General features: G+C 40.1%; 1 protein-coding gene and 1 long non-coding RNA gene across 6 annotated transcripts; one reads left to right on the top strand and one right to left on the bottom strand.

Annotated features, from left to right (window-relative positions):
• Positions 1 to 259: 259 nt before the first annotated feature.
• LOC308399712 lies at positions 260 to 14,049 on the bottom strand. 2 transcript variants are annotated; one of them, XR_013972243.1, is made up of 7 exons: positions 13,763 to 14,049; positions 9,180 to 9,316; positions 7,833 to 7,946; positions 7,361 to 7,737; positions 7,016 to 7,278; positions 2,743 to 6,129; positions 260 to 731 (listed from the first exon to the last, which is right to left on the bottom strand). It is a non-coding gene; the product is annotated as an uncharacterized lncRNA (long non-coding RNA). The 2 variants fall into 2 exon arrangements; XR_013972244.1 differs by lacking the exon at positions 9,180 to 9,316.
• LOC308399711 (acyl-coenzyme A thioesterase 1-like) lies at positions 12,154 to 27,749 on the top strand. Of its 4 annotated transcripts, none has more exons than XM_080887097.1 (11): positions 12,154 to 12,372; positions 17,900 to 18,105; positions 18,731 to 18,830; positions 21,114 to 21,298; positions 21,757 to 21,917; positions 22,947 to 23,066; positions 23,196 to 23,281; positions 23,350 to 23,443; positions 23,555 to 23,635; positions 23,795 to 23,936; positions 26,268 to 27,746. In XM_080887097.1, exons 2-11 carry the CDS (start codon positions 17,913 to 17,915, stop codon positions 26,390 to 26,392), a joined length of 1,287 nt encoding a protein of 428 aa, XP_080743223.1. In that variant the 5' UTR covers positions 12,154 to 12,372; positions 17,900 to 17,912; the 3' UTR covers positions 26,393 to 27,746. The 4 variants fall into 4 exon arrangements, with proteins under 4 accessions (XP_080743223.1, XP_080743224.1, XP_080743221.1 ...); XM_080887095.1 differs by lacking the exon at positions 12,154 to 12,372 and adding an exon at positions 15,211 to 15,567 and having other exon boundaries at positions 17,887 to 18,105; XM_080887096.1 differs by lacking the exon at positions 12,154 to 12,372 and adding an exon at positions 15,213 to 15,567 and having other exon boundaries at positions 26,268 to 27,744.
• Positions 27,750 to 27,993: the final 244 nt, after the last annotated feature.

Here is a 27,993-nt window from a genome sequence, read left to right as displayed (position 1 = left end):
TTATGAGATAACTCCTCATTTATCTCAGCCTTGGCACCAAGCACAGATGGATGACGTATGGAATAAAACAAGTTGGAGGTGAACAGTTTCACCCCTGACTTGTTAAAATTAAATCCATTTGCTTTGAACAGATGCCTGCGTTCCCAAAAAATATTAAACTTGTCGATAAAATGCACTGAGTGGTCAGCACATGCTGATATAAGCCATTTATTCAGTGTAAACAACCTGCTGAATCTCTCGTCTCCTCCTCTGATACAGGTCCACTGATGAATACAGCTGCATTCAGAGAGTTTACAGTATTTAATATTCCAGTAAAGTCCCGTTTCAGAACCTCCGACTGTTGTTTGGACACATCGTTTGACCCTGTATGCAGAACAATGTTTGTCACAGTTGGATATTCATCTGCAATTTGAAGAATTCTCTCCTTCAGGTTGTTGACCATATCGTTAGGAAAGCAGAGGACTTTAGTGTTCTTACCGCACATCCTTTGTACATCCTTTACGGCAGAGTCACCCACAATCAGAGTTTCAGGCCTAGCCTTTAGCTTTCCCTGTGGCCTTTCACTTTTCAACAGATTTTCAGACCTTATTTCACTGCTTTTAGATGGATGGTTGTCCGATATAGATCCAGGGTCCTTTGATAGTGGAGCAAATCTGTTCTGCAGTTTCACATTCAGTTGTTTTGGAGGTTTGTTGTTAACCTTCCTATTCACGGTTGTCCAGTCCTGTTTCCTCCCGTTAGGGTTGCCAACTCCCTGAAAAATAAATAAGGGACACCTCGTGGCCAGGGCCGGGCAACCCAGTTGTCTTCACCCTTCCCAGTGTGGTAGCTCTTTTTTTGTGTGTGTGAAATTATTTTTTAACCATTTGACTTGAATTTGATTTAAGCAGATGCATATTCTTTGTGATATGACCATATGGGAAACAAATGATCATTTAGCCATTTATTTTTAGCTCAAAATGACAACATTAACACAGTAAAACAGGTCTCTTTCTTAAACAGAAGCCTGTCATGCTTAACTTTTGAGAATATAAGTAAATCTTTCTTTAAAAGAACTCTGTCCTGCTTAACTTAACTTCTATTGCTTAGAAAGCAATAGAACGAAAAATATTCTTGTAACAGTGCACATTTAGTGCATTTAGTACAATTGGCTTCAGTTGAGGTATTATTTCAGCTTTTCTAATGCTAATCAGCTGCTCCTGTTTGTAAACCCGCTTGTTCCCATGATTACGCACCTTAACTCATCATCATTATTCATCTATGTATTACTTTTATGTATTATTCATCTATTTGTTGTAATCATCCATCCTTGCAGTTGTTTATTACACAAAATAAATGATATTATCACACTTCTGGCCACATAGCGCTGATATTCACCGCACATGCCCATATTAACCTTAACCAGAGGGTTTAAACAACAAACCAGTGTTTACATACCATATCTGCTTCTGCCGTGGCCTGGTGGACAAAAAATTGGTTAAGGGTTCCCCGAGCTTTCACGCCCCTCATGTTCTTCTTGTGCCCACCACTAGAAGCATGCCTATGGAAAAAGTGCGCCGGCACACAGTGCAGTGCGCTTTATAGGTGTTATCGTGCACTTTCCCAGCCAGGTGTTTTCCTTTTCCCAGTCCTCCCTGTACTTTTGCAGCCTTTTTTCTTTTCTTTCTCTGAGGGGAACAAACATTGCTGCTCTAACGCTGGGCTTACACTGTGCGATTTTTGGCCCATTTTGAGCCGATTTTTGAGTCGTGCGACCGATTTGGTGATCGGCCCGATTTTGGCCTTCATCGTGCATCGTGTAGTATACGTGGGGTAACGAGAAGCGATTAACACCTCACGACCAGCTCCCGATCATCAATCGCTCGTGAGGATCTCACCACAGCCGCTCACACTGCTCATGCGCAAACACGTAAACATCGGTGAAAAAGACGGCGCAGCACGGCTGTGCAGCGTGTGATCTGGACACAAGTGATGGAGGCACTTGTAGAACTTTGGAAAGCTCATCCGAGCCTTTTCGATGTGGCATCACAAAATTATCACGACCACAACAACCGTGAAAATAGTTGGATTTACACTGCTGCTCAATCACAGCTGCCTGATCATGTTTTTCATTAGCAATTTAGCAAAGTTGATGGTGGTGTGTCTGTGTGAGTGAAAGACAGAGAGAGCGAGCGACAGATTTTCTGTTATAACCTTCATTTTATGGAGGCACAGTGTGAGCTCTCAGGTCGCATCAGAGCATCGGGCGGTATAGTGTGAGACCCTGCATCGTGACCTGCAAACTTCTAACCCCTGCGAGTCAATCGTGCAGTTTGAGCAGGAGCTGAATAACGTGACTGAAAAAAATCGCAGTGTCTGCCCAGCTTTAGGTGTACTGTCATCCGAGACGTGCACCGCAGTGTCGGCGTTTGTTTCCCTGTTGGCCATGCTTGTTGTTGTGGTCATCTGTTGTCTTCCGGTATTTTCTCCGCAAGCGACCTTTCCTCGACCAATGAGATAATCTGAATTGTCATACTCGAATTGTCATAAGTGTGCTGTCAGCTCATTGGTCACAAAGCAGGAGAGGGGATGGGAATTATGTTTTCAAACAAAGCGTTAATTCCATTAACATTTATAGACTACTTTTGATTCTCACTGTATTACGGGACAAAGTGCGTCCCTTATTAGCTCAATACGGGACGTGTACTTTTGTTTCTAAATACGGGACGATTCCGTATTTTAAGGGACGGTTGGCAACCCTACCTCCCGTATACAGGGGTAGAAGAGCTTCTCTGTCTCGTAGGAAGTGAAGGCCAGTCGGTTTCAGAGATTTCAGCTCGCTGTGCCCTGCCTGTGATACGTCCTCCCCCTTCCAGGAGACATGATTTATGTCTTGGTTTTGCACCAAGACAGTCTAAGGGGGGATTATCACTTGAGGATTTATAATAATGCACAGAGTCTACTTTCTTGGTCATGTTATCTGTGCTCCTTAGCTGTGTACTAGCTTGCTCATCGCCATTGTTTTGAATCAAAGGCAAGGTTGTTTCATTTCCACACAGTCCATTTACCTCCACGTTTACTTCTAAGCGATGAATTTTTGTCTCCAGTACTGCAATCTTCTGCAGGAGGCTGTGGTAGTCATCTGTGGAGAGGGAAGGCATCTTGTTGCTAGTTAGCCTAGCGGTTAGCACCTTTCCAGGCTATTGAGGCTGCTCGGTGCCCAGACGCTGTAATCAGGCTTCAGCTGTGTCTAGGCCACAGACACACGGAGCGCTGAGGACAAGGTAACCATAAAATGTTGCTGTTTCTGTTAAGAACACTCTAGTCCTAATGATCTACAAGTGTCCAGAAGTTATCGCAGGTAAGCTCACACGGGAAAAAGGGAAAAAAGGGAAAAAATCAGCATAAAAATCAATAAAAATCAATATAAGAAGCAAAGCATTCAAGAGCAAAGAGATGAAGCGTCCACACTCACAAAGGGGAGGAGCAAAGTTCACAAAGAGTTCATCCTGTGATTTTTGATTCATTCCTTGCAGGAAAAGTGAGAGCCTCCAGGCTGAAGTGAACCCCTGAGAGGTGGCAATGAAAGGAACTATAATTTCCTGCCTGAGCCAACTTGATTAGTTTGAAAGCACCTACAAACCAGAACTTCAAAAGGTTCTTTGTGTACATGCTTAACACTCTTGTTCCAGGATCACATCACCCCCACTGACCTCTTAGAGATGTGTTTTTGTCTGATTTCTGCCGTGTAAACAGACACACAGAGCCAGTGCATAAAGGTGGATCTCAGATGAAAATTCAGACTGACTCTCATAACTCAGGACAGCTGAGGGGAAACAGGAATGCAAAAATTGCTTATCTTTACGCACCAGGGCCTCATATTTCAACCCAGGCTTGAGCCTGCAAATGTAAGGCAGCTCAGAGGCTTCATAGGAATCATATCTATGAAAACAAATCATAAAAAAGAAACACAGAGGGCAGACAGACCTATATCAGCAGCACTTGTTTTCCTAATTTGGTCAGTTGTCACCTGCAATCTAACCACAAAAGACATTTGATTTCATTTTAAAAATGTTCTCCAAGAAACTCTGGTAATTTATTCAAGTGAAGACTAAGTTTTTACTTATTTTCTATAAGCTGTTCTAACAGTGGATGTTCATATTACCCATGGCCAAAGTTTCTAATATTGAGGTGATTGTGTGTGAGAGTAATATCTTTGAGACAAATGCGTTTTTACATAGTTTTTTTCTACTCCTTGTCTGTCTGATGTCATAGAGAGGGCACGTCCCTAATACAGTCATCTCATTCATAGGCTGTATCCCAATTCAGGGTCTGCAGCCTTAAAGTACGCAGCCTCAACGATCCTCAAGGGCCGCGTACTCAAAGACCGCTGAGGCCGGAAGTGCGAGGCTTGTGAAATGAGACGGTCTAGCCTCCGTTGCGCTGCCCAGGTTGCCTAGCAACCATGATACTAACAGCTGGATACAGCTTTGTTTGACAGAAATGAAGGAGAAAATCTTTTGTTCATTTGTTTGTTTGTTTCTACATGAGCTTTGATCATTCTCTGTAAGATTAAGCTCAGCTATTGAACGGTGTATATTTTAAAGTAAAGGCTCAAGTTAGTACAAACGTCACTAATGTCACATAACTTTGCCGACATGTGGCCAACAGTGATGTTTTAATGTTCTTCGTTATTAAACATTTGCACATAAATAAGTGACATAATATTCAGTACTTACTTAAAGTTTACCCTCGTCCGCCGTTTTTTTCGGCAAAATTATCCACACCCACCGCCGCGCTATGCATTCTGGGATATGTTGGGCCACGAAGTCTACACTGCCACAGCCTTAAAATTCAGGGAAATGAAGGACGCATTTCAGGGTCGCATTTCGAGTAGCCTTTGAATTGGGACAGCCTTCGGCGCGCCGCTGTGACGTAATCGGCCTTGAAATGGGTACTTTAAGGTTGCAGACCCTGGATTGGGATACAGCCACAGACTCCCCACCTACCAGCTCTTTAAACTTTCTCTCTTTGTGGAGCAGCCAATGAGACGAACGTTTTCTTAAATGGGGAGGAGCTTAACCTGGGCACTGACATCAAGTACAAGGTAAAAAAGTATTATTTGTAACTGTGGATCACACAAAGCTGCTCTAGTACAGTCCAAGAATAAAATCTAGAGCTGGAAACAAGTTTCCAGAGACCACTCGATATCAAAGACAGCAGCTTATAGCAGTTGACATCAAACTGCATTCTGCGCATCAACAAATGATGTTCAATTCCTTCTAATAATCTCTCTTTATTGAAAATAAATTAAGGAGCCATATAAAGCTGCATTCGTGCAATTTTCTGAGAAGGAGAAGTTTCTGACTTTAGTTGTTTATTTCTCGACCTCTTAGCTGTATTTGGTGACCCTATTGAGGGACCTGACCCCTATGTTGTGAAGCATTGTGTATAAACTAATATTGAACATTAACAGAATTAATACTGATGTATTAACAGCCTCATATAGTCACATAAATGCATTTGTTATAAATTCATGAAGCGTTTTACACTGAATGCTTGCAGAGCAGTATTTGCAAAGCGGGCAGTAATTGTATATAAAACACTCAAACTGCTTGCTGCACTTTAAATCGTAACCACTGTGACAGGGTAAAGGGTTTGTTCACATGGTTACTGTAATTTCCTGTTCACTCTGAAGGCATTTCTACTGAGAATCAATCACTTTGTCTGTGGAGGACGCCATTTATGAAAGAGTTGAATGCGGGAAATCAGAGAAAGGAAGTGTATTATTAGGAAGGAAGCAAAGGTGAATGTGGCAAAGCAAGGCCGGTTTAAAAAAAAAAAGAAGAAAGAAAAAAGGAAGCTGCTTTCAGCATTAAAGACATTGGGCGAGGCTACATCCTGTGGTGGTATCTTTGCACAGATCACCCTGACTCCATTTCCTTGAACTATGTTTAGTACGTGTGTCCATTTCCTACACACTCTTCCCCAGAGATCTTTTTTTTTTTTTTTTTTTACAGATTTTTCTTCTTCTGACAGAATTTCTGTTCCTGAAGAAAACTCAGAAAATCCCATCAGTGTGTAGAAATTATATTGTTACAGTCCCAGATGATCCCAGGGTCAGAGCTGGCCCACCAAAGTGTGAAGTCTCTGTGAAAACACCAAAACACACAACAAAGAGTCAGTGATAGAGAAACTGTTAAAAGTCTGTTATTTCAGTTTAAGAAGAAAATCAGTGAGTCATCTTTGTATCCAACACTTATCTCTGAAAATGAAATGCTCGTGCCGGACCTCTCAGCTTCATGTAGTCTTATTATAATCATCTAGACTTATACCAAAGTAACAACCATTGACATAGATGGTGGCCACATACTGAACAATATTAGCTTGAATAACAGCTGGTGTTGTCATGTTAATAATGCCAATCTGGAAACACAGATGTAGTCAGAAGTTTACATCCACTCATCCTGAGCATGAATGCCATTTAATTTGGGACTTTTAATGAGTTCTTTGAGCTTTTCTTTTTCCACAGTGGAATGATTGTACAGGATACAACTTTAATTACTTTAAAAGTTTAGTTTTTTGGGTCAGAGGTATGTATTTGTACATTTGTAGTTCATTAACAAGCTTCTGGCATAATTCTGGCTGGATATTTGACCACTCTTCTTGGTAGAATTGGTAAAGTTCACTTAAATTGATCGTTCCCCTGGCATGGACCCAGCTCTATGTGCAATCCACAAATTTTCAATAGGTTTGAGGCTTTGGGAAGGCCCTTCCACAAGCTTAATGTTAGCCCGCTTTATCGATTCCATAACCAGTTTTGGTTATTTGAGGTCATTGTCCTGTTGTGTCCAAGTTTAAACTTCTAGCTGTTGATTTGAGGTAAAGTTGAAGAATTTGGAAGTAGTCCTCCTTCTTCATTATTCTAAGCATTTTGTGCAAAACAGCCCCAGTGCATGATGCTACTACCACCATGCCTGACAGGTGGTTACTGCTCTTAGGTTTGGAAGCCTCATCTTTACTCCTTTAAGCATACCTGTTGTCATTGTGGCCAAATAGCTCAAACTTCGTCTTGTCTGACCATAGAACTTTTCTCCAGAAGACACTTTGCTTGTATATGTGGGTAGCAGCAAGTATCATTCAAGAGTGAAGGTGTGGATTTTTTTTAAGGACAGGCATCTTTACTGATCAGCTCTGTAACTTTGGATAGTGATGTGGTGTGACTGTCCACAGTGATGTGGAGTTCCAGCGGTTTCCAGGTCGTGGCAGGCTTGAGAACTGGTAGTTCTTGGATTGTTCCTGAACAAGAAAAGGGTGACAGTTTGGATTTTTTGTCCAGACCTTGGTTAAGTTGTGACACATCTAAATAACGTGTACTTACATACAGTTGTTTGAACTGATGATCTTTGAATCTGCAGTTGTTTAGAAATGTGTAAATCTACAGTTCTCCTTCTTAGATCTTCTGTGAATTCCTTGGACTTTCCCATTGTTCTGATCACTCCAACTAGCGCTGTCAAGAAAATGCTTTTTTATGATGCAAAGATAAACTACCAGTAGTAGTCAATCATGCTTACAAATGAGAAGTTAACAGGCCTTGGCCTTCTCAAGTTAAGATACATTCTAGAAACCCTTATAAAAAGATTTAAGTGAGTGCATATATAATTTAGCCTGTACATGTAATTTTGACCCTGTGTGGATTAGTGAACCTCTTGTTTTTTCAAAAGTCATTAAAGATGTATGCCATACAGTCATTCCACCCTGAAACAAGAACAGTTCAAAATAACAATTAGAAGCTTAAAATTACCATCCAATGCCCATGTTCAGTTTATGTAAACCTCTAACCACGGCTGTACCTTTATTTTCTTCACATAGTTCAGTCAACTGGAGCAAGGCTCTGACGTCTGCAGGTTCCTTGGACTGTTGCATCAGTTCTATCAATCTTACTTCGTTGGAATAAGCATCATTGGCTGAAACACAGAAATGAGAGTTAGACCATCGAAGAGTTGCTGTGAGGTCAGGATCTGATCACTGTTGGTTTCTTACAAATGGACTCAGGCTGCAAAGCATTTAATATTTCCTCCAAGTCCAACACATGAGCTCTTGTTTTCTGCAATAAGTTGTCTTTGATTTGATCACGTATACTTATTGAAAACATTGACTGTAGAGGTATTGGTATAAAGATCTATCACCTCTCACATTTTAACTGGGCATTCTAAGCATCGCTGCAAACTGCCATATCAGGAGGTAATAACATTTTTAACTGAAAACACTTGCATTTTACTGCTGTGATGATCTGCCATATAAAAGGCCAAATGTCAGCCCGTCTGATTATGCATAGGCAGTGGAAGATCCACATTTTGATTTATAACAACCTTTCTGACAGCAACCGTAACGAGTCCTGTGGAAAGACGCCCACATAATCTGATCAGCCCAAAGCAATCTGAGTCTGCTGCATCCTGTGTGGGTGCTAAAAGGGTCATTCCGCAGCTTCATTTAGGATCTCCATCATCACTTTGGGCAGTTCAATCAAGCTTAAATCTGAAGATGCAGATGAGATCTTTCCAACCTGCTGCTTAGGGAATTTTTCCAGAACCCCACAGCATGAGAACTCTCTGGGTTTAAGAAATGTAGAAATGATCATTTTTTAAGGGTTCAACAGGTCACATTTACAAAAGAAAAAATGTAAATAATTAACCATAATAATGTAGAAATTCAATAGTGAAAATAAGTTCCTCCAGAAAACAGCACTTCCAGGATTACTCCGCAGGTTGATTGTCATAGATGCCTGAGAATGCTGGTGCCTCTAACTGGAAAAATAAGATTTTTTCTAACTCAACTTTTTGTTATTGATATTCTAAAAGCAATAATAACAGTAGTAAAAACTTAGCCAGTGTTGTGTCTACATAATATAACAGACAACTAACAAATGACCAGTTTTAAATTGTATCTTTAGGCTCTTTGTTACAAGCAAACACAATTTCTTCCAATTTATTTAGTTGAAGCTAGAAAAAATGCAAAAGCTAACACAGTTTGACAGATATGAAATAGCATTTTTTCACCAACAAGAAGATTCCTAAAGAGCTATTAGCTGACAATTTTGCATATCTATGCATGGTGTGCAGTGCGCCATTAAATATTTTTGAGGATGGTGGACAATTTGAGGACAAAAAAGAAGTAGCAGGCCTAAAAAAACTACCTACAGCAGTTGAACATTTGAGAAATGGGAAATAATCCAGCAAGGATGTGACACAGGACCTGAGAGATGCATCTGGCCTTTCAGTTGATCCATCTACTGTTCACTGAAGCCTCATCAGAAATTGTGTCAGTGGAAGGGTTGCTGTCAAGAAGTAAGTAAGGGAAATAGACATTAAAGGCTGGTGTATGCATTACACCAGTTTTTACTGAATTTCAGTAAAAACTGGTGTAATGAAGTGATGAATCCAAATTTGATACTTGTGGTTCAATCATCATCAGTGTACATGGAGGAGGTCAGGAGAGAGCTAAAACATGGTGGAGGCTCTGTCATAGTTTGGGGCTCTATTTAAACCAGTGTTGATGAAATTATGATCGGAGAAACGTACCATCAGATTTTAGCCCATCTTACAATACCATATGGAAAACACCTGATTGCCAAAGGCATCAATTTCTCAGGTGGACAATGATCCCAAACACACTACCAACACAGTAAAAGCATATCTGGATAGAAAAATACATTGTGGAAGACTGTTAGTCGTGGATTGGCCTCCCCAGAGCTCTGACCTCAACATTATTGAAGCAGTAAATGGTAAATGGTAAATGGCCTGTATTTATATAGCGCTTTACTAGTCCCTAAGGATCCCAAAGCGCTTTACATATCCAGTCATCCACCCATTCACACAGACATTCACACACTGGTGATGGCAAGCTACATTGTAGCCACAGCCACCCTGGGGCGCACTGGCAGTAGAGGATCATCTTAATAGAAAATTGAACAAAATGCAGAAACATCCAAAGGAGACCTTTGAATGTCCTTTAAGAAGCCTGGAGAATTGTTCCTGAGGACTGTTTAAGGAAATTATAAGAAAGCTGCCTCAGAGAGTTCAGACTGTGCTGAAAGGTTGTCACACTAAATATCAACTTTCAAGCCCAGAATTATTTAAACTCTGTTTTCCCTGATATACTGCATTACTATGTATGTTTGCACATTTCAATAAATCATTGCACATATTTCCTCTTTTCAAGAGTTCAAAAGCTTTGCACAGTACTGTTTAATAGTACGTAAGTATGATATAATATATATATTAGATCTAGAAGCGGCACAGTGATGGACTGCATAGTTTCAATATGCAGAAGTAATACTGGTCCACATAGAAGAAAAACTCAATGATTAAAAGTGGGTCTTAAACTGACAGGTCATCATAAAAATGTAGTTTTATTTTTCTGAAATATTTTCTGTCGGGGTAGAAAAGGAGCAACAGTGCGCTGATACTTCACCCAAATCTTTGGAAAAGCCACATAGCAAAAAGAATTATGCGGGGAACAGCACCCTCTGGAGGTTATAAGGCAGAACTACAATTTATATCTGGTATTTGGTCAAGTGGTGAGTTTAAATATTCCGTGTATTTATTATTTCATGTACGTATACATTTGTCTTTTCATAGTTTAGTGTCATTTTATATCTGTATTGTGTGTTTACTTTTGTTTTTCCATCAATTTGTGCTACTTTGTAATCTTTTAAAAATCTTTTTCCATTTTTGCACCATTTTACATTACTAATGGAAGACTACCACACTTTGTGGTTCTTTTGATCCTTTTTGCTAATATAGTGTTAGTTCGCATCATTTTCTGTCTCTTTATTTGCTTATTACATTAACTCATAAACTGTTGGCTGAAAGTAGAGGAATGTGTGACTCATGACTGTACCAGCTTCTAGTTTTGTCCATCATCTTTATTTATGTATAGGTTTTACTTATTGCTATTTTTTAGTTTACTTGTAGCACATAAATTATGAATATTCAGTAGCTGTAAGTAAATAGGGGGGATGGGGGGACACCACTATTAATGAAAACTTTAAATACTTAGCTATTATTTGGTAATTTAAATAGTAAAAACTGTGTTACCTGTTTGGAAACAAAAAATGTTTTAAAACTGCTAGCTGCCATTTGAGTGATTAAAAGGTAAAAGTCACATGGGTGCTCATATTCATGTAAGGGTGACTGCTCCTGTCTCGTTAGTTGGAAGACTTCTGATCAGGGAACAAAATGTGTATTAAAACAGATCACTGGTACATAGAAAGTGGCATACAAAAAACCTCCAAAACAGCAACGTTTGCTCACACACAACAGAAGAATACCTTGTAGTTGGTGTTGCTTTAATCCCTGGAGATTTACACAACATGTGGGCGGAATTTACAGAGGAAAGTATGCGGGTAGAGTTTAAAGTCCACCAGAGGGGCCAGGTGCACCTGCAGACTCAAACTCTGTGCTTTCTGACCACTTTTTTTCTGAAAGCAATGAAAATCTGCTGGATTAAAGGCCTTTTTGTGTTTTCACATGTGCCCTTACTTCCGAGTTTTCCATGTCTGCAAGAATATTATGATGAAGTGGATCTCTTCCACTCATTTCCACATTAATCCTCCTCCTTTTTATTTCTGACTCCACTAGAGTAGCTAAAAAACATATTTATTATTGGTTACTCATTTATCTCAGCAGACGCCCATTTGGGAAGAATGCATTACACTGAGAGTTACTATTTTATACACTGTAGGTTATCTAAACTACAGGAGAAGTGCAATGTTCTTCAAGACATTTCTGCTCTGTTGTTCTGCATTTTTGCCTTTGCTCCTGTGAATGTTACTCCTAAGCTATTACATTAGGGATATCTGCTGCTTTTGACTTCACAGAGACTTTCTAGCGCCTGATCTTTGGCTCACATACTCATAAATATTTTGAACCTTTGGCTATGTTTAATATAAATATCCACCGTTGTACGGCATTTAAGAAAATATGGAAGAACATAAAGGAGGATGAAAGGCCTTACTCCCCTGGCAGCCCTTCAGTGTGCTGAAATCAGAGTATATGTTTGTAGATTATCTATTACCCTATCAGGAGTAAGTGTTCTTTCCTCCTGCATGTGCATTTACAATTTAATGCACAAACTTATAGTCTACGCCCACGTGTGACACCCCGCCTTAAACCCCGCCTCCTCTTCCTGGCTGCAGTCAACGGATCCAGTCGATGTCCATTAATTTAGGCCTTTACTAAAATTCACGAACAACAAGGAGAAGCGGTGGAAATAATCGTCAAGAATAAGAGAGAGAAACTTGTCTCCACAAAGCGAACAGGTGGAACTTTGTCACACCCTGTTGGAACTAATTCAGGAGAAAATCGTCTCTTCGTGATGTACGTTTCGAAGGTAACAGAGGACAGCGGTTATTTTTACATGTGGTACTTGAACGCAGCACGCTTCTATTAAACCAGTAGTTCCCAAATTTTTTTTGCTGGACCCCGCTTTGTTTTACAAGAAAAATATCCCCCCCCCCCCCCCCCCCTACCCCCGCTCACGCACACACGCACGCACAAACACATCCTCCAACCACACGCACCCGTATTTTTCTCCATTGCGGTTTATTTCACACCTCAAACATTTAGTAAACAATTAAGCAAATACAAGTAATCTGCAGGTAGTAAGAAAATAAACTACTAACTCTTTTACGCTGCGTCCGCACGTACACCGGTGATTTTGAAAACGCAGCTGTTTCGTCCACACGTAAACGGCGTTTGGAATCACCGAAAACTGAGATTTTTAAAACTCCTTTTTTGGGTTTATGTGTGGACGAGGAATACAAAGTTCGTCACGCAACATTAAAGGTGTGTGCCTTTTTCTACGTCACGCTGTGCGCCACGTTATTGTTTACAGGAGATGAATTGCAGAATGATAGATAGTCAGATTAACAGTATTTTGTCTCTATCTTCAGGTTTTACACATGCAGTTACTGTCCCTCTATTTAGAAAGGCAGAGGCGTCACGGTGTAATTATTTTACATGTAGTTGGTTTTTTCCCTGTGTAATAATATTCAACATTGCTATCAATACATTTTTCAAAAAATGCCTCTCTGTGCAAAATGGGTTTAAAAACATAAACAGCTGTGGGATACTGTCTGTCTCTGATTTGAACCGAGGGAACAAATCGTGGCAGGATCAGCCTGATATTATTTGTATCCCACTGTAACTTTACTGTATAAAGAGCTAATATCTCCAAAATGTCAGGAGTGGTTATTTATTACAGCAAGTGTTTGTGTACTAAAAATCAAGAATGTGGGATACTGTTTGTCTGTGATTTGAAGAGCCCAGCGCTGCTCCCGACGCAGGGAAAACCAATTCTGCAGGGGAGACCTAATTGGCACTTGTGCAGGTGAAACCAAACGGAAGATATGCTTCACCATATTTTCTAGTCTTTGGCTTAGAATGAAATTGGCTTGGGAACATATTCAGCTATGCTTCATCTCCTGCTTTGCGTTTGTGTAGGCGCCCCATGCTAGCAGTGTCCAAGCGTTGTTTTGTTTTTCCCTGTTCATGCCGCGCCGCCCCCCCGGGTGCGGGTGTTCCAGATCAACTGGCGTTTAGATCAACTGGCGTTGGTCGAACAGATGTGTGGCAGTCTTGCGTTTCAGGAGCTCCTACCGACAAACCAGCAAAAAAACGCCAAATGTGTCATCTGTGACACTTGTGAGGTTGTCTCAAACACACTCCGTCAGTCTTGATGCTGTTGAACAACAAAATGTTTAAAAATGTGGCGAGTTTACCTGGTGATATCCTCATGCGCGACGCGATCGCGAAAACAGCAAACAAGTAACACCACGCCGTTGTTGTTCACAGGACAGCAAGAGTAAACGATCGGGAGACCCTTGTCGTCGTTATCGTTCCACTCGCACGGTTTATTTCACCGAATTCAGCGTTTTTGCTCCACAACTAAAGCGAGCAGTTTGCTCTGTGCACCAACATGGAGTCGAGTCAACCAGCGCCACCTCTGGCCAAGTGCCACAGCCTACAGCCAGATCAACTGGTGACACACATCTGCAGCACGTTTGAATTCGTGTCATGCACATTTGTACCTTTCAATTGTCTCTGTTTGTGCGTCATGCAAATAAACCTTTGAAATGAATGAAATGATATCATATATTTATTATCAGCCTACATTTGTACAAAATGCCAAATGACATACACATAAGAATCACCATCCTGATATCAACACTTTTGCCCATACGAAAAATGTCGTGAACACACTAATATTTCACCAGTGTTGTAACATCACATGTCGTTAGCGTAGTCTGTCTGTGTCTTCCCTCTGCAAACAAACATGTTAGAGTTGGTTGTGATATACAGTCTGCATAAGTGTGGTCAATCTAATAAACATTTATAAGGAGATGGCAGTTACTGTGAATGTACAGCAGTTACACAGTGATTAGTAATAAACAGTCAGACAATGACCCTGACAATCTCATTCAATCTTGCAGATTGCACCTTCTGTGGAAAGTGGTACCACACGGTGTGTGTGGACTTCCCCTGTGCAGAAGGCGACTACAAATGTTGTGGGTGCTAAATAAACAGAAACAAATGATCCCTGTTGTCTTTGCTTACTGATTGTTGTCAGTGTTGACAATCCACATTGCTGGCATTGCATCTTTCAACATATTTGTGGATAGATTTAGATGCACCACGTGTGAGTGCAGCCACTCAGCCTTTACTCAATGTGATCATAGCAGCAGGTGCAGATGTGTGTCACAAGTTAATCTAGTGGTAGGCTATGGTACTTGGCCACAGGTGGCAGCAGTGGACTGACCTGCATTGGGGACTGGTCCAGCTGCTATGTGGTAGTCAGTAGATGGGCTCCACATTGGGGATTATATGCAAGTTTTGGGGACTGTTTATTGCTGATCACTGTGTGACTGCTGTACATTCAGCGTAGCTGCCATCCCCTTACGGATCGTTATGGGATTGACCACACTTATGCAGACTGTATATCACATCCAACTCTGAAATGTGCGTTTGCAGAGGGGAGACACAGGCAGACTATGCTGGCGACATGTGAGTTACAACACTGGTGAAATATTGGTGTGTCATATATTTGTTCACGACATTTTTCTTATGGGCATAAGTGTTGATATCAGGATGGTGATTCTTATGACTATGTGTATGTCATTTGGCATTTTGTACAAATGTAGGCTGATAATAAATACATGATATCATTTCATTCATTTCAAAGGTTTATTTGCATGACGCACAAACACACAATTGAAAGGTACAAATGTGCATGACACGAATTCAAACGTGCTGCAGATGTGTGTCACCAGTTGATCTGGCTGTAGGCTGTGGCACTTGGCCAGAGGTGGCGCTGGTTGACTCGACTCCATGTTGGTGCACAGAGCAAACTGCTCGCTTTAGTTGTGGAGCAAAAACGCTGAATTCGGTGAAATAAACCGTGCGAGTGGAACGATAACGACGACAAGGGTCTCCCGATCGTTTACTCTTGCTGTCCTGTGAACAACAACGGCGTGGTGTTACTTGTTTGCTGTTTTCGCGATCGCGTCGCGCATGAGGATATCACCAGGTAAACTCGCCACATTTTTAAACATTTTGTTGTTCAACAGCATCAAGACTGACGGAGTGTGTTTGAGACAACCTCACAAGTGTCACAGATGACACATTTGGCGTTTTTTTGCTGGTTTGTCGGTAGGAGCTCCTGAAACGCAAGACTGCCACACATCTGTTCGACCAACGCCAGTTGATCTAAACGCCAGTTGATCTGGAACACCTGCAGCCGAACTTTAACAGATAAAACGCTACCTTCAGTTAGGGTGAAAAGTTTATCGTGTTTCTACTTGTCAGACACAGAAATGAGCTGAGGTGTTTTAGCCTTAGCAGAGGGGCTCTGTGGTCTGTTAGTAGGCCTCACCCTCAGCAGCGTACTCCTACCAGCCGCAGGTGGATTTCTGCCTGACTGCTTTCTGTTTCCAGTGCAAGAAGGAAACAGCTCAGGCTTCCATCTGTAATTGAGACAACATGACTGTGTATTTCCTGTACGAAGTGTAGTTGGATGAGTTAAACACCTGGAGTCATCCAGCCAAAGCAATGGGTAGTGCTCAAGGGACCAGGGGCGGATCTAGAGAAATTTTCTTAGGGTGGCATGAGGGTGGCAAAGAAATCAAATGGGGTGGCAAAATCGAAGCCCTTTTTTTCCCCCCCAAACACATGTGCAGGTTGTTACATATGGTTAAAATGATTCAAATGCAGTAAGTATATGCATTTTTCATATAAATATAGTCTACAACTTAATTACTGTCTGTAGCCCACATAATTAAACACTTTAGTTACATAAAACATGTGAGTTTTGATGCTATGTACTGTATAGCCTGTATAATAAATAAATATGTAGCCCAATAAGTATAAAATCCAGAAAGCTACACAACATTGAGTGGTTCATTTACAAACACACGTCTAAGTTTCACTGTTTTTTGTTAGAAAACAATCACATTGTTACATACTTAAATTACACAAAATGCCAGAAATCTGCACTGTCATGAACAAAAATTTAAACCTAATTTTTCATGATTGGTTGGATTAACCCACTGAGGTCTGAAATACAACCGGCCATTTTTGACTCCTTTTGAGTCTTTTACGTTTGTATTTCACCATCAGATTGTTTCATTTTATTTTTTTCCCCTTGTCTTGTTTGGTATCTTTTCAGCTCAACTGAATTTAGTTGTTTTTTTTCACTGACATACTGCATTAGTACTACTATTACTATTAATAGTACTATTACTGATCTGAAATCACACAAAGAACTTAAAATCCTAGTTGTATTTTTTTACTGTAAAAAAAACCCCACAGACATGTTGGGTAAATTTTTATAACTTGAAATGCAAATATAATATAATTGTACATTTTGTAAACATGCAACTATTTATCTAAAAATGCAGCCAATGCACCTGCTGTTTTTTTCATTTTGTGTAAGAATTTAAAAATATTACTAAAACTAAAATGAGAGAACAATCAGGTGTCGCACTATATGCACCACAAATGATGTGTGCCAGTAAAAAAAAGTTTGTCCACCAAAAGACAGAACAGCACAGGGATAAACCTGCAGGCCTGACAACAGGAGGTGTATCACTCCGCTGGTTTTCTACTCAGTGTTTACGTTGCAAATGTGCCTTTGTGACATTCATTAGTGCCCTCACTGACACACAAAACAAAACAATGACTACACAACAGAACAACTACACAACACAACACACTAAGTAAACACTCCACACTAAACGTCACAACTCTCCCACATCTAAAAACTCTCTCTCTCTCTCCCTTGCTCTGTCTCGCTGCCGTTACCGTCACTCCTAAAACTTTTCCCTCTTCCTAAACAATCAAATCCCACGTGTTGACTTATTTTTTTTAATTGGTCGACATGGTGCATTTTTCCACCAATAAGAAAGAGGTGGCTTTTTTTCTTTCTTTACTGTTTTCGCGCTGTCCTTAGAAAACGCTTAAAACACACACACACAAAAACATGACGACAGTATTTAGAAAAAAGCGTGGCTTATATACATTATCATAACTCTGGATTTACTGGCCTGTAATTAAAATTTAAAAACTTTAAAGTCTGCACTTTCAATGTGGGCTGAAATAGAGAGTCAGCGTGGCTGCAGCTTGTTGCTATGTCAGCTTACATCAGTCATGTGATTTGGAGGTGCAGTGTCCACAGAGGGTTAATAACAGTCACCTTCCTTCCATTTCCAGAGTGTAACATCCAACCACCTGTGTAAAAAGCGAAATTCCCATGGTGTTAATGAACTTTGGCCATCAGTCCAGAACATGAACTTTGAACATGAACCATGAACATGAACTTTACCCTGTCTGTGTTACTCAGTTGTCACAGTTTCTCTCCACAGACTGTTCTCAGCCATGACCCAGGTCGTTCCTCCGATCCTCTCCGTCACCCCGAGTCGGGCTCTGGTTGATGAGAAGTTTAAAGTGTTGGTGGAGAATCTTCCTCCGGGATATCCGGTAACCGTCCGCTCCCTCCATAACTCCGAGGACAAGCACGACTGGGAGGCTTACGGGCACTACGTCAGTGACCACAGTGGCGTCGTGTCAGGTGGGCTTCTTTGTTTTCCTTTTTTTTTTAAACTTACCAATACAAAAAAAAAACAAAAACCCAAGTACCTGAAAAGAATAATAAAGTAAACCATTGAACAGATGCATAAGAAGCTGACGTTAAAAATTATATTTGTACATTCACACATAATTGCTATAATCAAAGTCATATTTAGTTTGCCGTTTATGAAGCAGGAAGCATTGAATCCATTCCAGCTCCTTTGGTGTAAATCAAAGTGATGACAGGTAATCTGGAGATGGATACCTGCAGCTCATTTAGGTTGCACAGGTAGTCCAGCTGAAGGCTTCCTGTGTCCCAGAGTCTGACATAATGCAACAGATGTACTCCAGTGGGATTTTTGTTTGGTTTTTTTTCCTCTACATAATCTTTAAATTCAACCAAATACTTTTTGGTCTTACTTTTGGTATTACTATTACTTTTATTACATTTTTTTTTAAATTTTTAACTAAAATCAGCGAGTGTTGTTGAAAAAGGTGTTTTACTTTTGATGTTTTTGTTGCACATGTTCTATTGAACTGCAAATGACATAATAAAATGTTATCTCACTTTTAATAAAGCAAATAAAGCGAAAAATAAATTGCTCCCCCCCCCCCCCCCTTTGCAGTATCAGAAGACTTAAGTTACGGAGGCACATACACAGGAAAAGAGCCCATGGGTTTGCTGTGGAGCATGCGGCCCGTCCCGGGCAGCCGCCCAGGCCTCAGGTAACACATTCAATCTTCTAGTAAATCTCGTAGCATGGCTCTATAAATGACTTTTAATTACTAATTACTCAAAATTTGTACTCCAGGCTTTTTCCCCAGTGACATCATCGGTCTGCATTAAATCCCAAACAGCAAAGGTAGTCTGGACATACTTCTGTCCAGATGTGTTACATATCTAGATAGAAATTTGACGACTAATCTGCCAATTTTTCTCTGATTAATCGATTAGTCAACAATTATTTCAATAACTCTTATCACCTTTTCTTGTGGGCAAACCTCCTGTTCTAGGCTCCAGTACCTCACCTGCTTAAGACTGCCCATTTGTGAATATCACCCTGTTGTCTCATCCCACAGCAAATTAAAACAATCACTCATATGAATTTGAAAATAATCAAACGTATTTTTAACATTATTCAACAGGACTCTCAGATTAAAAACGAAATAAATACAAATGTTAGGTAATAAAGATCAAAGTGCTAGAAGTATTTAAAAAATAAAAATGCTAAATGGAACCTAAATGGGTTCTGCACATAAGTTCAGTTAAAGCTTCAAATTAAATAAAAAAGATTTTATTTTCCGGTCCAAAATAAAAAGTTTCCAGATAATTCAGTTCATGAATTCACGATTGCAGTATATGCTCTGGAGTGACGCTTGCTTTTGAGATGATGTTCCCAGCTGCTGATAACCATGCTGAAGATGCTCTCGGTAATGACTTCAGCTATTTGAGACATGCAAGAGCCTATGAGCTGTAAGACAGTGTAGTTACTCCTGTTTAATGGTTTACTATCACATTTCACTCATTAGCTAACAAAACTGAACTGTTTTGCTGCTTGCACTTCGCTCTTTGTTAGTATTGAGTGCAGTCTTGGCATATGATATAGGGAATACTTCCCCCATAGCTTCCTGGAGTGTATTGCAGTTACAAAAACACATTTACCCGATTTGAAAATATAACGCATCAACAAATTTTTATAGTCAACATAATCTATTATCGCAACTAATCGTTGCAGTCGTAGTGTGTTATCTGGCTTCATCGATGGATAAAGTTGTGGGTCATCTGCATAGCAGGAAAAATGCATGCTACGCCTTCTAATGATACTGCCTAAAGGAAGCATTTAGAGTGTAAATCTAATCAATGTGAAAACAGTCCCCACTTTTGGCAATCCAGTTATTGTGGCGTGAGTGAACTTATCAAAAGTTCCATGGCGATCTGCTGCACCTCCCCTGTCTCTGTGGCTGCCGTGCTCTGTCAGAAAATGACTAATTGCTGATGCAATACCTCTTGACAGTCCATTGATTTAGCATTGTGGCCTCACTCAATCCATTCGACAGCAAGTCAGCTACTTTGTTTGTTTTGTTATCTTGTTCTTAAGTGATGACGTATGAACCCTGCTTCCAGGTCCAAATTACTCTGCGTTTATTAAGGCTGTAGTGTTTTTAACATGTTTTAATGTTTTGTATCTTCTTCTATTTAATCTGAACAAGCCCCTAAAAAAAGTCAGTGATCACTTTCAGCCTCTCAGTTTTTGTTACCACTGTTCATTTTAATGCTCAGTTTTTAAAGCCTTACGATGTAACCACAGCCCAGCCTATGCAGCAGTATATTAATGACTAACCTCGAGTTGTGGATGGATTATTACTACAAACAAAAAAATCAATGGGAAGGGACATCTGAAGATGTCCATGTAGTAAGGTCTAAGATATGATGGGGCCTGATCATTCAGGACTTAATATATGAAGAGAAGGATTTTAAACAACTCTAAATGTCACAGGAACAAGAAGCTAATACAGTTAAATCTTCAGGGATCCTTGGTAGTTCTTATAAATGACGAGTCTTCCTCACACACAGAGTTCCACAGCAGGTGGCTCTCTCCATAGCAATCACAATAATGCCATGCTTTGTGATAGTATTGCCTAAGGGAAGCAAGTATTATGTAAATAATCTAAGGAGCTTGAAATGAAAAGAGCACAGTCCAGAGATGGCAAATTATTATCCGTTGTATCTTCCCTAGGGCTTAATACTCACCACCATTTGATCTTAGAACTGAAGAAGCTTCATGGATGAGAGGTGAAACATCTTCAGCACACCTAAAGAAGTTCAGCTGCTTTTCTTCCCAAACTCCTTAGATTACCATGAACTGGATGACAGAGAACATACACAGACCTCTAAAGTAAATAGTATTGGTCCTACTACAGAACCCTGTTGAACTCCATAACTAACTTTTGCTTGTGTAGGCTACTTTTTGTTTAATCTGTCAGGTAACTCATGTCATTATTGGCCAGGTTAAGGAAGATGAATGTGTGCACACCCATGCTGGTCACCATCTCGGTCCACAGTGGACACGAGGGCTTCAGGGACCAGGCCCCTCTAGCCTCAGTCCTCACAGAGAGATGGTACATGGCCCCTGGCATCCAGAGGATCACTATTAATGAGCAAGGAGTGCAAGGGACTCTGTTTATACCTCCAGGTACACCTACAGCACCTGTAATGACACTTTTATTCTCTTAAATACGTATTTTGTTGATTTTATTTTTTCAGAGTGGCTGGGGTTTTTCTTTCATAATGGTGAAATGTAAATTTAAAAAATCCGTTCTGCTTTTCCTTAAAATATATTCTCATATTAAACATGGCTAAAGGTAAAAAAATAAATAAAAAAATAAATAAAAATCAGCCTGTGTACAAGTAACATGTAAAAAAAAAAAAAAAGCAAAAGCTCAGGCTTCAAGCTTCAAGCTGATCTAAATGCTGTGGCATTGAAACATGCGGGCAGGGCTTGTGTGCCTGGTGTGACCATATTAGTGAATTCCTCTCTTTCTGACAATATACAGATCCAAGAGTAGGAAAAAAATCCACCTGATGTCCGAGTTTTTAGCTCACAAGGATGACTTGAACCAAAGTAATTTTGTCCTGTTTGTCTGACTTCAGGTCCTGGACCGTTTCCTGGGCTGCTGGATATGTGGGGAGGTGGTGGAGGGCTGCTGGAGTATCGTGCTGCCTTGCTCGCGTCTCACGGTTATGTTTCTTTGGCGCTGGATTACCTCGGATTTGACCAGGAGTCTGAAAATTTGGAATTGAAATACTTTGAGGTTTGTGTGACAGGTCACCATCCAAAATTATGAATTAAGGCGTTCCAATCACTTTCATGGCCACAGGTGTATAAAATCAACCAGCTAGGCATGCACACTGCTTAATTAATAAAAGAAAATGGGTTGCTCTTAGGATCTCAGTGAATTCCAGCATGGTACCATTATAGGATATCACAAGTCCAGTTGTGAAATTTCCTTGCTACTTAAATATTTCACACTCAACAACCGCAACTTAGCCATAAAGTGGCAGGCCTCATGAAATCACAGAGTGGGGTCAGCAGATGCTGTGGCACCAAGGTTGCCAACTTTCTGCAGAGAGGGGATGGCCCCTTCTTGATCCTACGTGACTGTGCACCAGTGCACAAAGTAAGGTCCATAAAGACATAGAAGAACTGGACTGGCCTGCACAGAGTCCTGGCCTCAACCTGAAAGAACACCCCTGGAATGAATCGGAGCGAAAACTGTGAGCCAAGCCTTCTTGTCCAACATCAGTGTTTGACCTCACAAATGTGCTTCTGAAAGAGTGGTCAGAAAATTCCCATTGTCCCCTCTGACCATTAGACTTTTCTCCAGAAGGCATTTGTCTTGTTCATGTGGGCAGCTGCAAATTTCATTTGTTGGACTTGGACCCATTCTTTCCAGTATTGGTCAATTCAGTGAGTGCTGTCAAACAAATCCGTTTTAGGCTGCAAAGATAAACTATCAGTTGTAGTTAATCATGATAACTTACGAGAAGTTAAAAGGTCTTGACTTTGTCAAGTTAAAGGACACTCGAGAACTTTCAGGTCCACTTAAAAAGATTGAAGTAAGTGTATAGAAAACCCAAAATAAATTCAAACTTGTGCACCCATTTATTATTGTTTAAAGTCATGCATGTTGTACAATGATTCAACTCTGGCAAAAGAACAGTTCAAAGAATTCATTAAAAGCCCAAAATTACTCTGACATTCATGTCCATGATGAGTGTTTGTAAACTCCTCATTACATCTGTACTTATTATTTAATATTCTAATATTCTGATCTCTTCAGACGGCGTTTAATATTATTAAGGACCATCCTCAAGTGATGTCAGACAGAGTTGGAATTTTTGGTCTTTCTCTCGGTTCACTTGTTGCTGTCACCTTGGCAGCCTACAGCACCATTATCAAGGTCAGAGTGCGAGGGAAATGACTTCAATTTCCTCTTCTTTTACCTTTAAAGTAGACCTTAACCCACTGACCTCTTTCTTACTCCAACTGAGGTATAAATCAAATTTCGTAATTTGTCATTTCATTCCAGCCTTGTTGTATTGTTTGTATCAGCTCCAACCACTATTATCCAGCACAGGGGAGCACAGTCGCATCCAGGTTTGAAGGAGTAACCAGGTGGGTCCGTGTTTGTCGGTCCATTAAATTATTATTGCTGTTTCGTAATTACTAATATGTTATGACAGGCAGCTTTACAAGGCGCGTGTGAATGAGGACAACCAAGTGATCTGGAAAGATGTTGGTCTGGAGTTCATCACTGACCCCTCAAACATTGCCGAAGTGAGTGCTGGAATATACTGCAAACACCTGCATGTTAAATACCAATACAAGTCAGTGCTGGACCTGTTTTATTATTTGTAACATTGTTGTAAAGGTGTTTTTTGTTGACAGGTAGGCAGAATTAACTGCCCGACATTGCTGGTTAACGGCTGTGATGATCAGAACTGGCCCACAGTGGAGACGGCGGAGGATGTGAGGTCACACACACTCACACAAATGCTGTTTATGAGAGTGATGGATGTCAAAAATACTGGAAAGTTGGCAGTTCTTGTTTGAGTATTGTGAACATTGAACAAATATGAATGTGAACATTAACATACAGTTAATTTAAGGTTGACCTCTGACCCTCAGGTAGCCAGGTTGATGCGTGAAGCTGGAAAGGAACACCTGTTGAGCAGATTAGCATATCCGGACACCGGACACCTGATTGAGCCACCGTTCTCACCTCATTTTAGGGCTACGACCTTTGTCATACACAGCAGTAAAGAAAAAGGTCAGATTCCCACACCTGTACAAAGGCTTTGGCCTCACATCCTGTTTCTTACCTTCTTACAGATTCTGGTCATAATAACAAAACTTCATCAAGTACTATAATACACTGCTCAAAAAAGAGAGTATAGCATCAAGTCAAACTTTTGGGATATTGACCTGATCAGTTAAGTGGTAATTAAAGACTAAATGAAGAACGGTGTACTAGACAAGCAACAATGAGACAAACAGGAATGGCTTTACAGGTGGAGACCACGGGTATTTTATGCTCCTACTTAGTGACACCAGTTACAGGGATGTTTAATCACTCTGACCTTTTGTCTTTTTAACTTTTTTTTCAGTAAAACAGCTGCAGCTTTATAGCCTTTGTACTTTGTCATCAGTTAACTTTGGAGTTGGTACAAAAACCTCCAAGATTAAATAAGTGTATTCAGCATTAAGAGGGAACATATAGGGTATCACTGGGTGGTGTTGAGGTCTGAATCTGAGGGCAGCTCCTGTAATCACAAAGAGAAAAGCATCATCTCAAACTATCAAAGTTTATCCCTCAAATCTAAAATAATAAATAAATCTTGCCAGTCCTCACACACTGATCGGAAGTTCTGCTCTTAGGTTTTTTTTTTACTTACCTCTGACAGCTGACATGGGAACTGTTCAACATAGGCAATAATTTATATGTTATCTAGTATAATATTAACCTTTGAGTGGATGGTGCTTTTTAAACAGAGGTCTGCAAAGATACCTGGGACTCTCTGATCTTAGAACTGAAGAAGCTTCTCGGGTGAGAGGTGAAGCGTCTTCAAGAAACTTAAAGAAATCTGCTTTTCTTTCCAAACTTCTTAGAGTACAATGACCTGGATGAATGAGAACCTTCACAGACAAATCGACCTCGTTTCCTCAGCGCAAATCTTGTGGAGCTTGTGTTTATCCTCAGAGCGACTGATGTCATTTAAAATTGATAAACGAGATTTAAAACGAGGGAGTAATGGACACCAAGCAGCATAGAAACAGGCTGTAAGCTGAAAGAGCCAGGCTGTAATAATCTGTTTCTAATGCTCTATTTTTCAAAGTAAGACGTGTGGCTTAGGTTGTTTAGAGGACTTTGTGCTGGGCATTGTCTTAACATAAGATAAGATAAGATAAGATAAGATAAGATAACCTTTATTAGTCCCACACGTGGGAGATAAAAAATGGAGATAAAGAAAAATGTATTTTTATTTGCTGAGGTGGCTGTAGTGGAATCACCAATTTCTAAACTGCTAAAAACAAGTCTTTGTCTCCTAATGACATTCGGGGCATCCTGAAATAATTTATTATATCAACGTAGAACAAAACATTACAAATAAATTTACTCGAGCCTATACTCCATAACACCCGATTGATTATTTAATGATCTCCTCTGTGTTTGTCACAATCTTCACTGACTGCCTTTGACTGTCACTACAGTCACACCACTCGTCACATCGTGAGGGGAGGATATTTGGTCATTTGAGCAGATCGGTTGCAGGACTATATTACTGAGGTACACGGGTACCAGTCCATGTGCGTCATTAACTCTGTATTGAATGCAAAAAGCCCAAGTGCTCATTAAAACAAAACGTGTGCCAATAAAGTACTCTGTCCATTGATCCCTCCTTTTAAATATGTTAAATCGCATCAGTCAGGGTAAACACAAACTCCAACAGATTTGTGCTGAGGAAATGAGGCATACTTGCTTATTTTGTGCTGAATATTGTGAAACTGATTATCACCAGTTAATGTGGGCGGATTCCTGATTTTATGTTACAAAAACACAGATCTTTTTTTTCCCTTTTTTTAAAAAAACAAACCAAAACAATAATTTCATTGTTGTATGAATGTAATTTTGATAGATATATGCATTTGCACAAGATGGAGACCTTTTTATTCCAGCATCTTTAATAAATCAAACCATATGACACACTGTCGGACAGATGACCATTCAGTGAAAATAACGAATCAACACGTGAGGCATCATTCTGAACACGGAGAGTAGAATACGTAAACAAATCTAATCGGTTAAGGTAAAAGCCTGAGCACTGACTACTCATCTTAGCTAGCTAATGACATCATTACTGATTCGCTTACAAACACACATTTGACTTAAGAAAAAAGTGCAACGGTACTGCTGGTCCTTCCTTCGATAAGTCCAGTTTGCTGCAGAAAACGTCAGGCTGACAATGGACCGTTCTTTATTTGTAGTTTGACGTGTGTGTGTGTGTGTGTGTGTGTGTGTGTGTGTGTGTGTGTGTGTGTGTGTGTGTGTGTGTGTGTGTGTGTGTGTGTGTGTGTGTGTGTGTGTGTGTGTGTGTTGCAGTGCTACTACTGTGGGGAGGAAAGACCAAACCTCACTCTGATGCTCAGGAGGACTCCTGGAGGAAGATTTTGAGCTTTCTGCAGTTTCACCTGTACTGTGGCCCATGTCTCAAAGCAAAGATATGAAAAGGTGCATGATGCTGCTCAAAAAATAAATACATCATGTGCCTTTTTCAACCATCCATGAATTCAAATTTTTATGGTGGGACATCAACCAAACTGTTTTTCTTGATTTGTATCTAAAAACTAATTTAGCCCATTTGAGGCCCCTTTGTTAAAGGCCCACTTTCCTCTGATTGGCTAACTTCTGGAAGCCAGCTGAGGGGTAGCACCCATAAATTTGTTAGACAATGTATGTTACAGATTTTTACAGATATCTATAATTTTCCCTGTTAACTAAAAATAGCTCACTTGCTTCCCAATAGAAAACCTGTTTGGTTAGATTTATAAAAAATTATGATGTTTTTGGGTTAAATTGTTATGGTTGAGTTTTGGTTTCCCCCGGCAATGCAATTCAAATCATGCTCTAATATGTTACAATAGCATCACTGATGCCCAGATTTGACATATTTGACAACATAGGAAAACACGACAAAAGTTAGAATATATTTTTAATTTGGATTTTTTCGAATTCCATGGATTAGACATTTTATAATTCAAGTGGCAAATAACGAGTCTCATCTGTGTTTTGTTCTGTAAGATCAACAACCTACAGTGTTAGGTTTTGTATTGCTGATTGTCATTTATGCTTAGAGTTTTATAATTAGTTTTAGATTGGTAGAGGTTTGATCCTTAATAGTCTGCAAACTTTGTGTGCATTAGAGAGCACTCTGGGAGCATGGGAGAGGTCGTACCTTGTCTTATTGTTTTATGGTAGGATAAACGTAGCTATATCTGTTTTAGGCTAAGTGCCTTTTGTTTAGATGAACTGCTGGACTTCCAGACCAGCAGGTTTAGAGAAGTCATTTATGGGGTCACACTCTGACCCCACACACACACACACACACACACACACACACACACACACACACACACACAGGCAAGGTACTCTTTGTTTGTATGTAGACGTAATATGTTAATGAACCTATGTATATTCATGTAACCCCAATAAAAGCAGTGTTATGGGGGAGCGGACAAGAGCGACTGGGGTCAAGCGAAGGAACGGCGCTTGTCGTGGTTGTCTCCCTCATGCATGAGTAACACGAAGAACTTTGCCTACTTGGTGTTTAATGCTTTTTGCTGTGTAGTTGAATTGTCCTCAACGTTCCAGCGAATAGGTTTATGCTACAAACCCATCATACAGTATTAGAGAGAAAACCCCAGCTATCAAACTATCCTGTGTGAGCAAGCACTGGGCGACAGTGAGGAGGAAAAACTCCCTGTTGACAGTAATCCAGATGGTGGATGTGCTTATTGACATATTATGTACTGTCTCCCTCAGTAGATTCAATTCAATTCAATTTTATTTATATAGCGCCAAATCACAACAAAAGTCGCCTCAAGGCGCTTAGTCGCAATTAACAGCAACATTTAGATGCTGTTAAATGTTTTAGTTGTTATTATGCATTAAACAGTGTTTGTTGATCTTGAAGCTTCATTCACTCAGAGGTGTTTTTTATTTTTAATACAGGCCTCAATGTCTCTTTGTGTATACTTATATACTCAAATAACACCAAAAAAAACAACAACCTGGGGGCTGGCTTGGCCCTCGATCTTGACACCAGGAA

Source organism: Rhamphochromis sp. 'chilingali' (assembly GCF_963969265.1).
Source record: "Rhamphochromis sp. 'chilingali' genome assembly, chromosome: 7".
Lineage (NCBI taxonomy): Eukaryota > Metazoa > Chordata > Actinopteri > Cichliformes > Cichlidae > Rhamphochromis > Rhamphochromis sp. 'chilingali'.
This window is presented reverse-complemented; position numbering and strand designations above follow the sequence as displayed.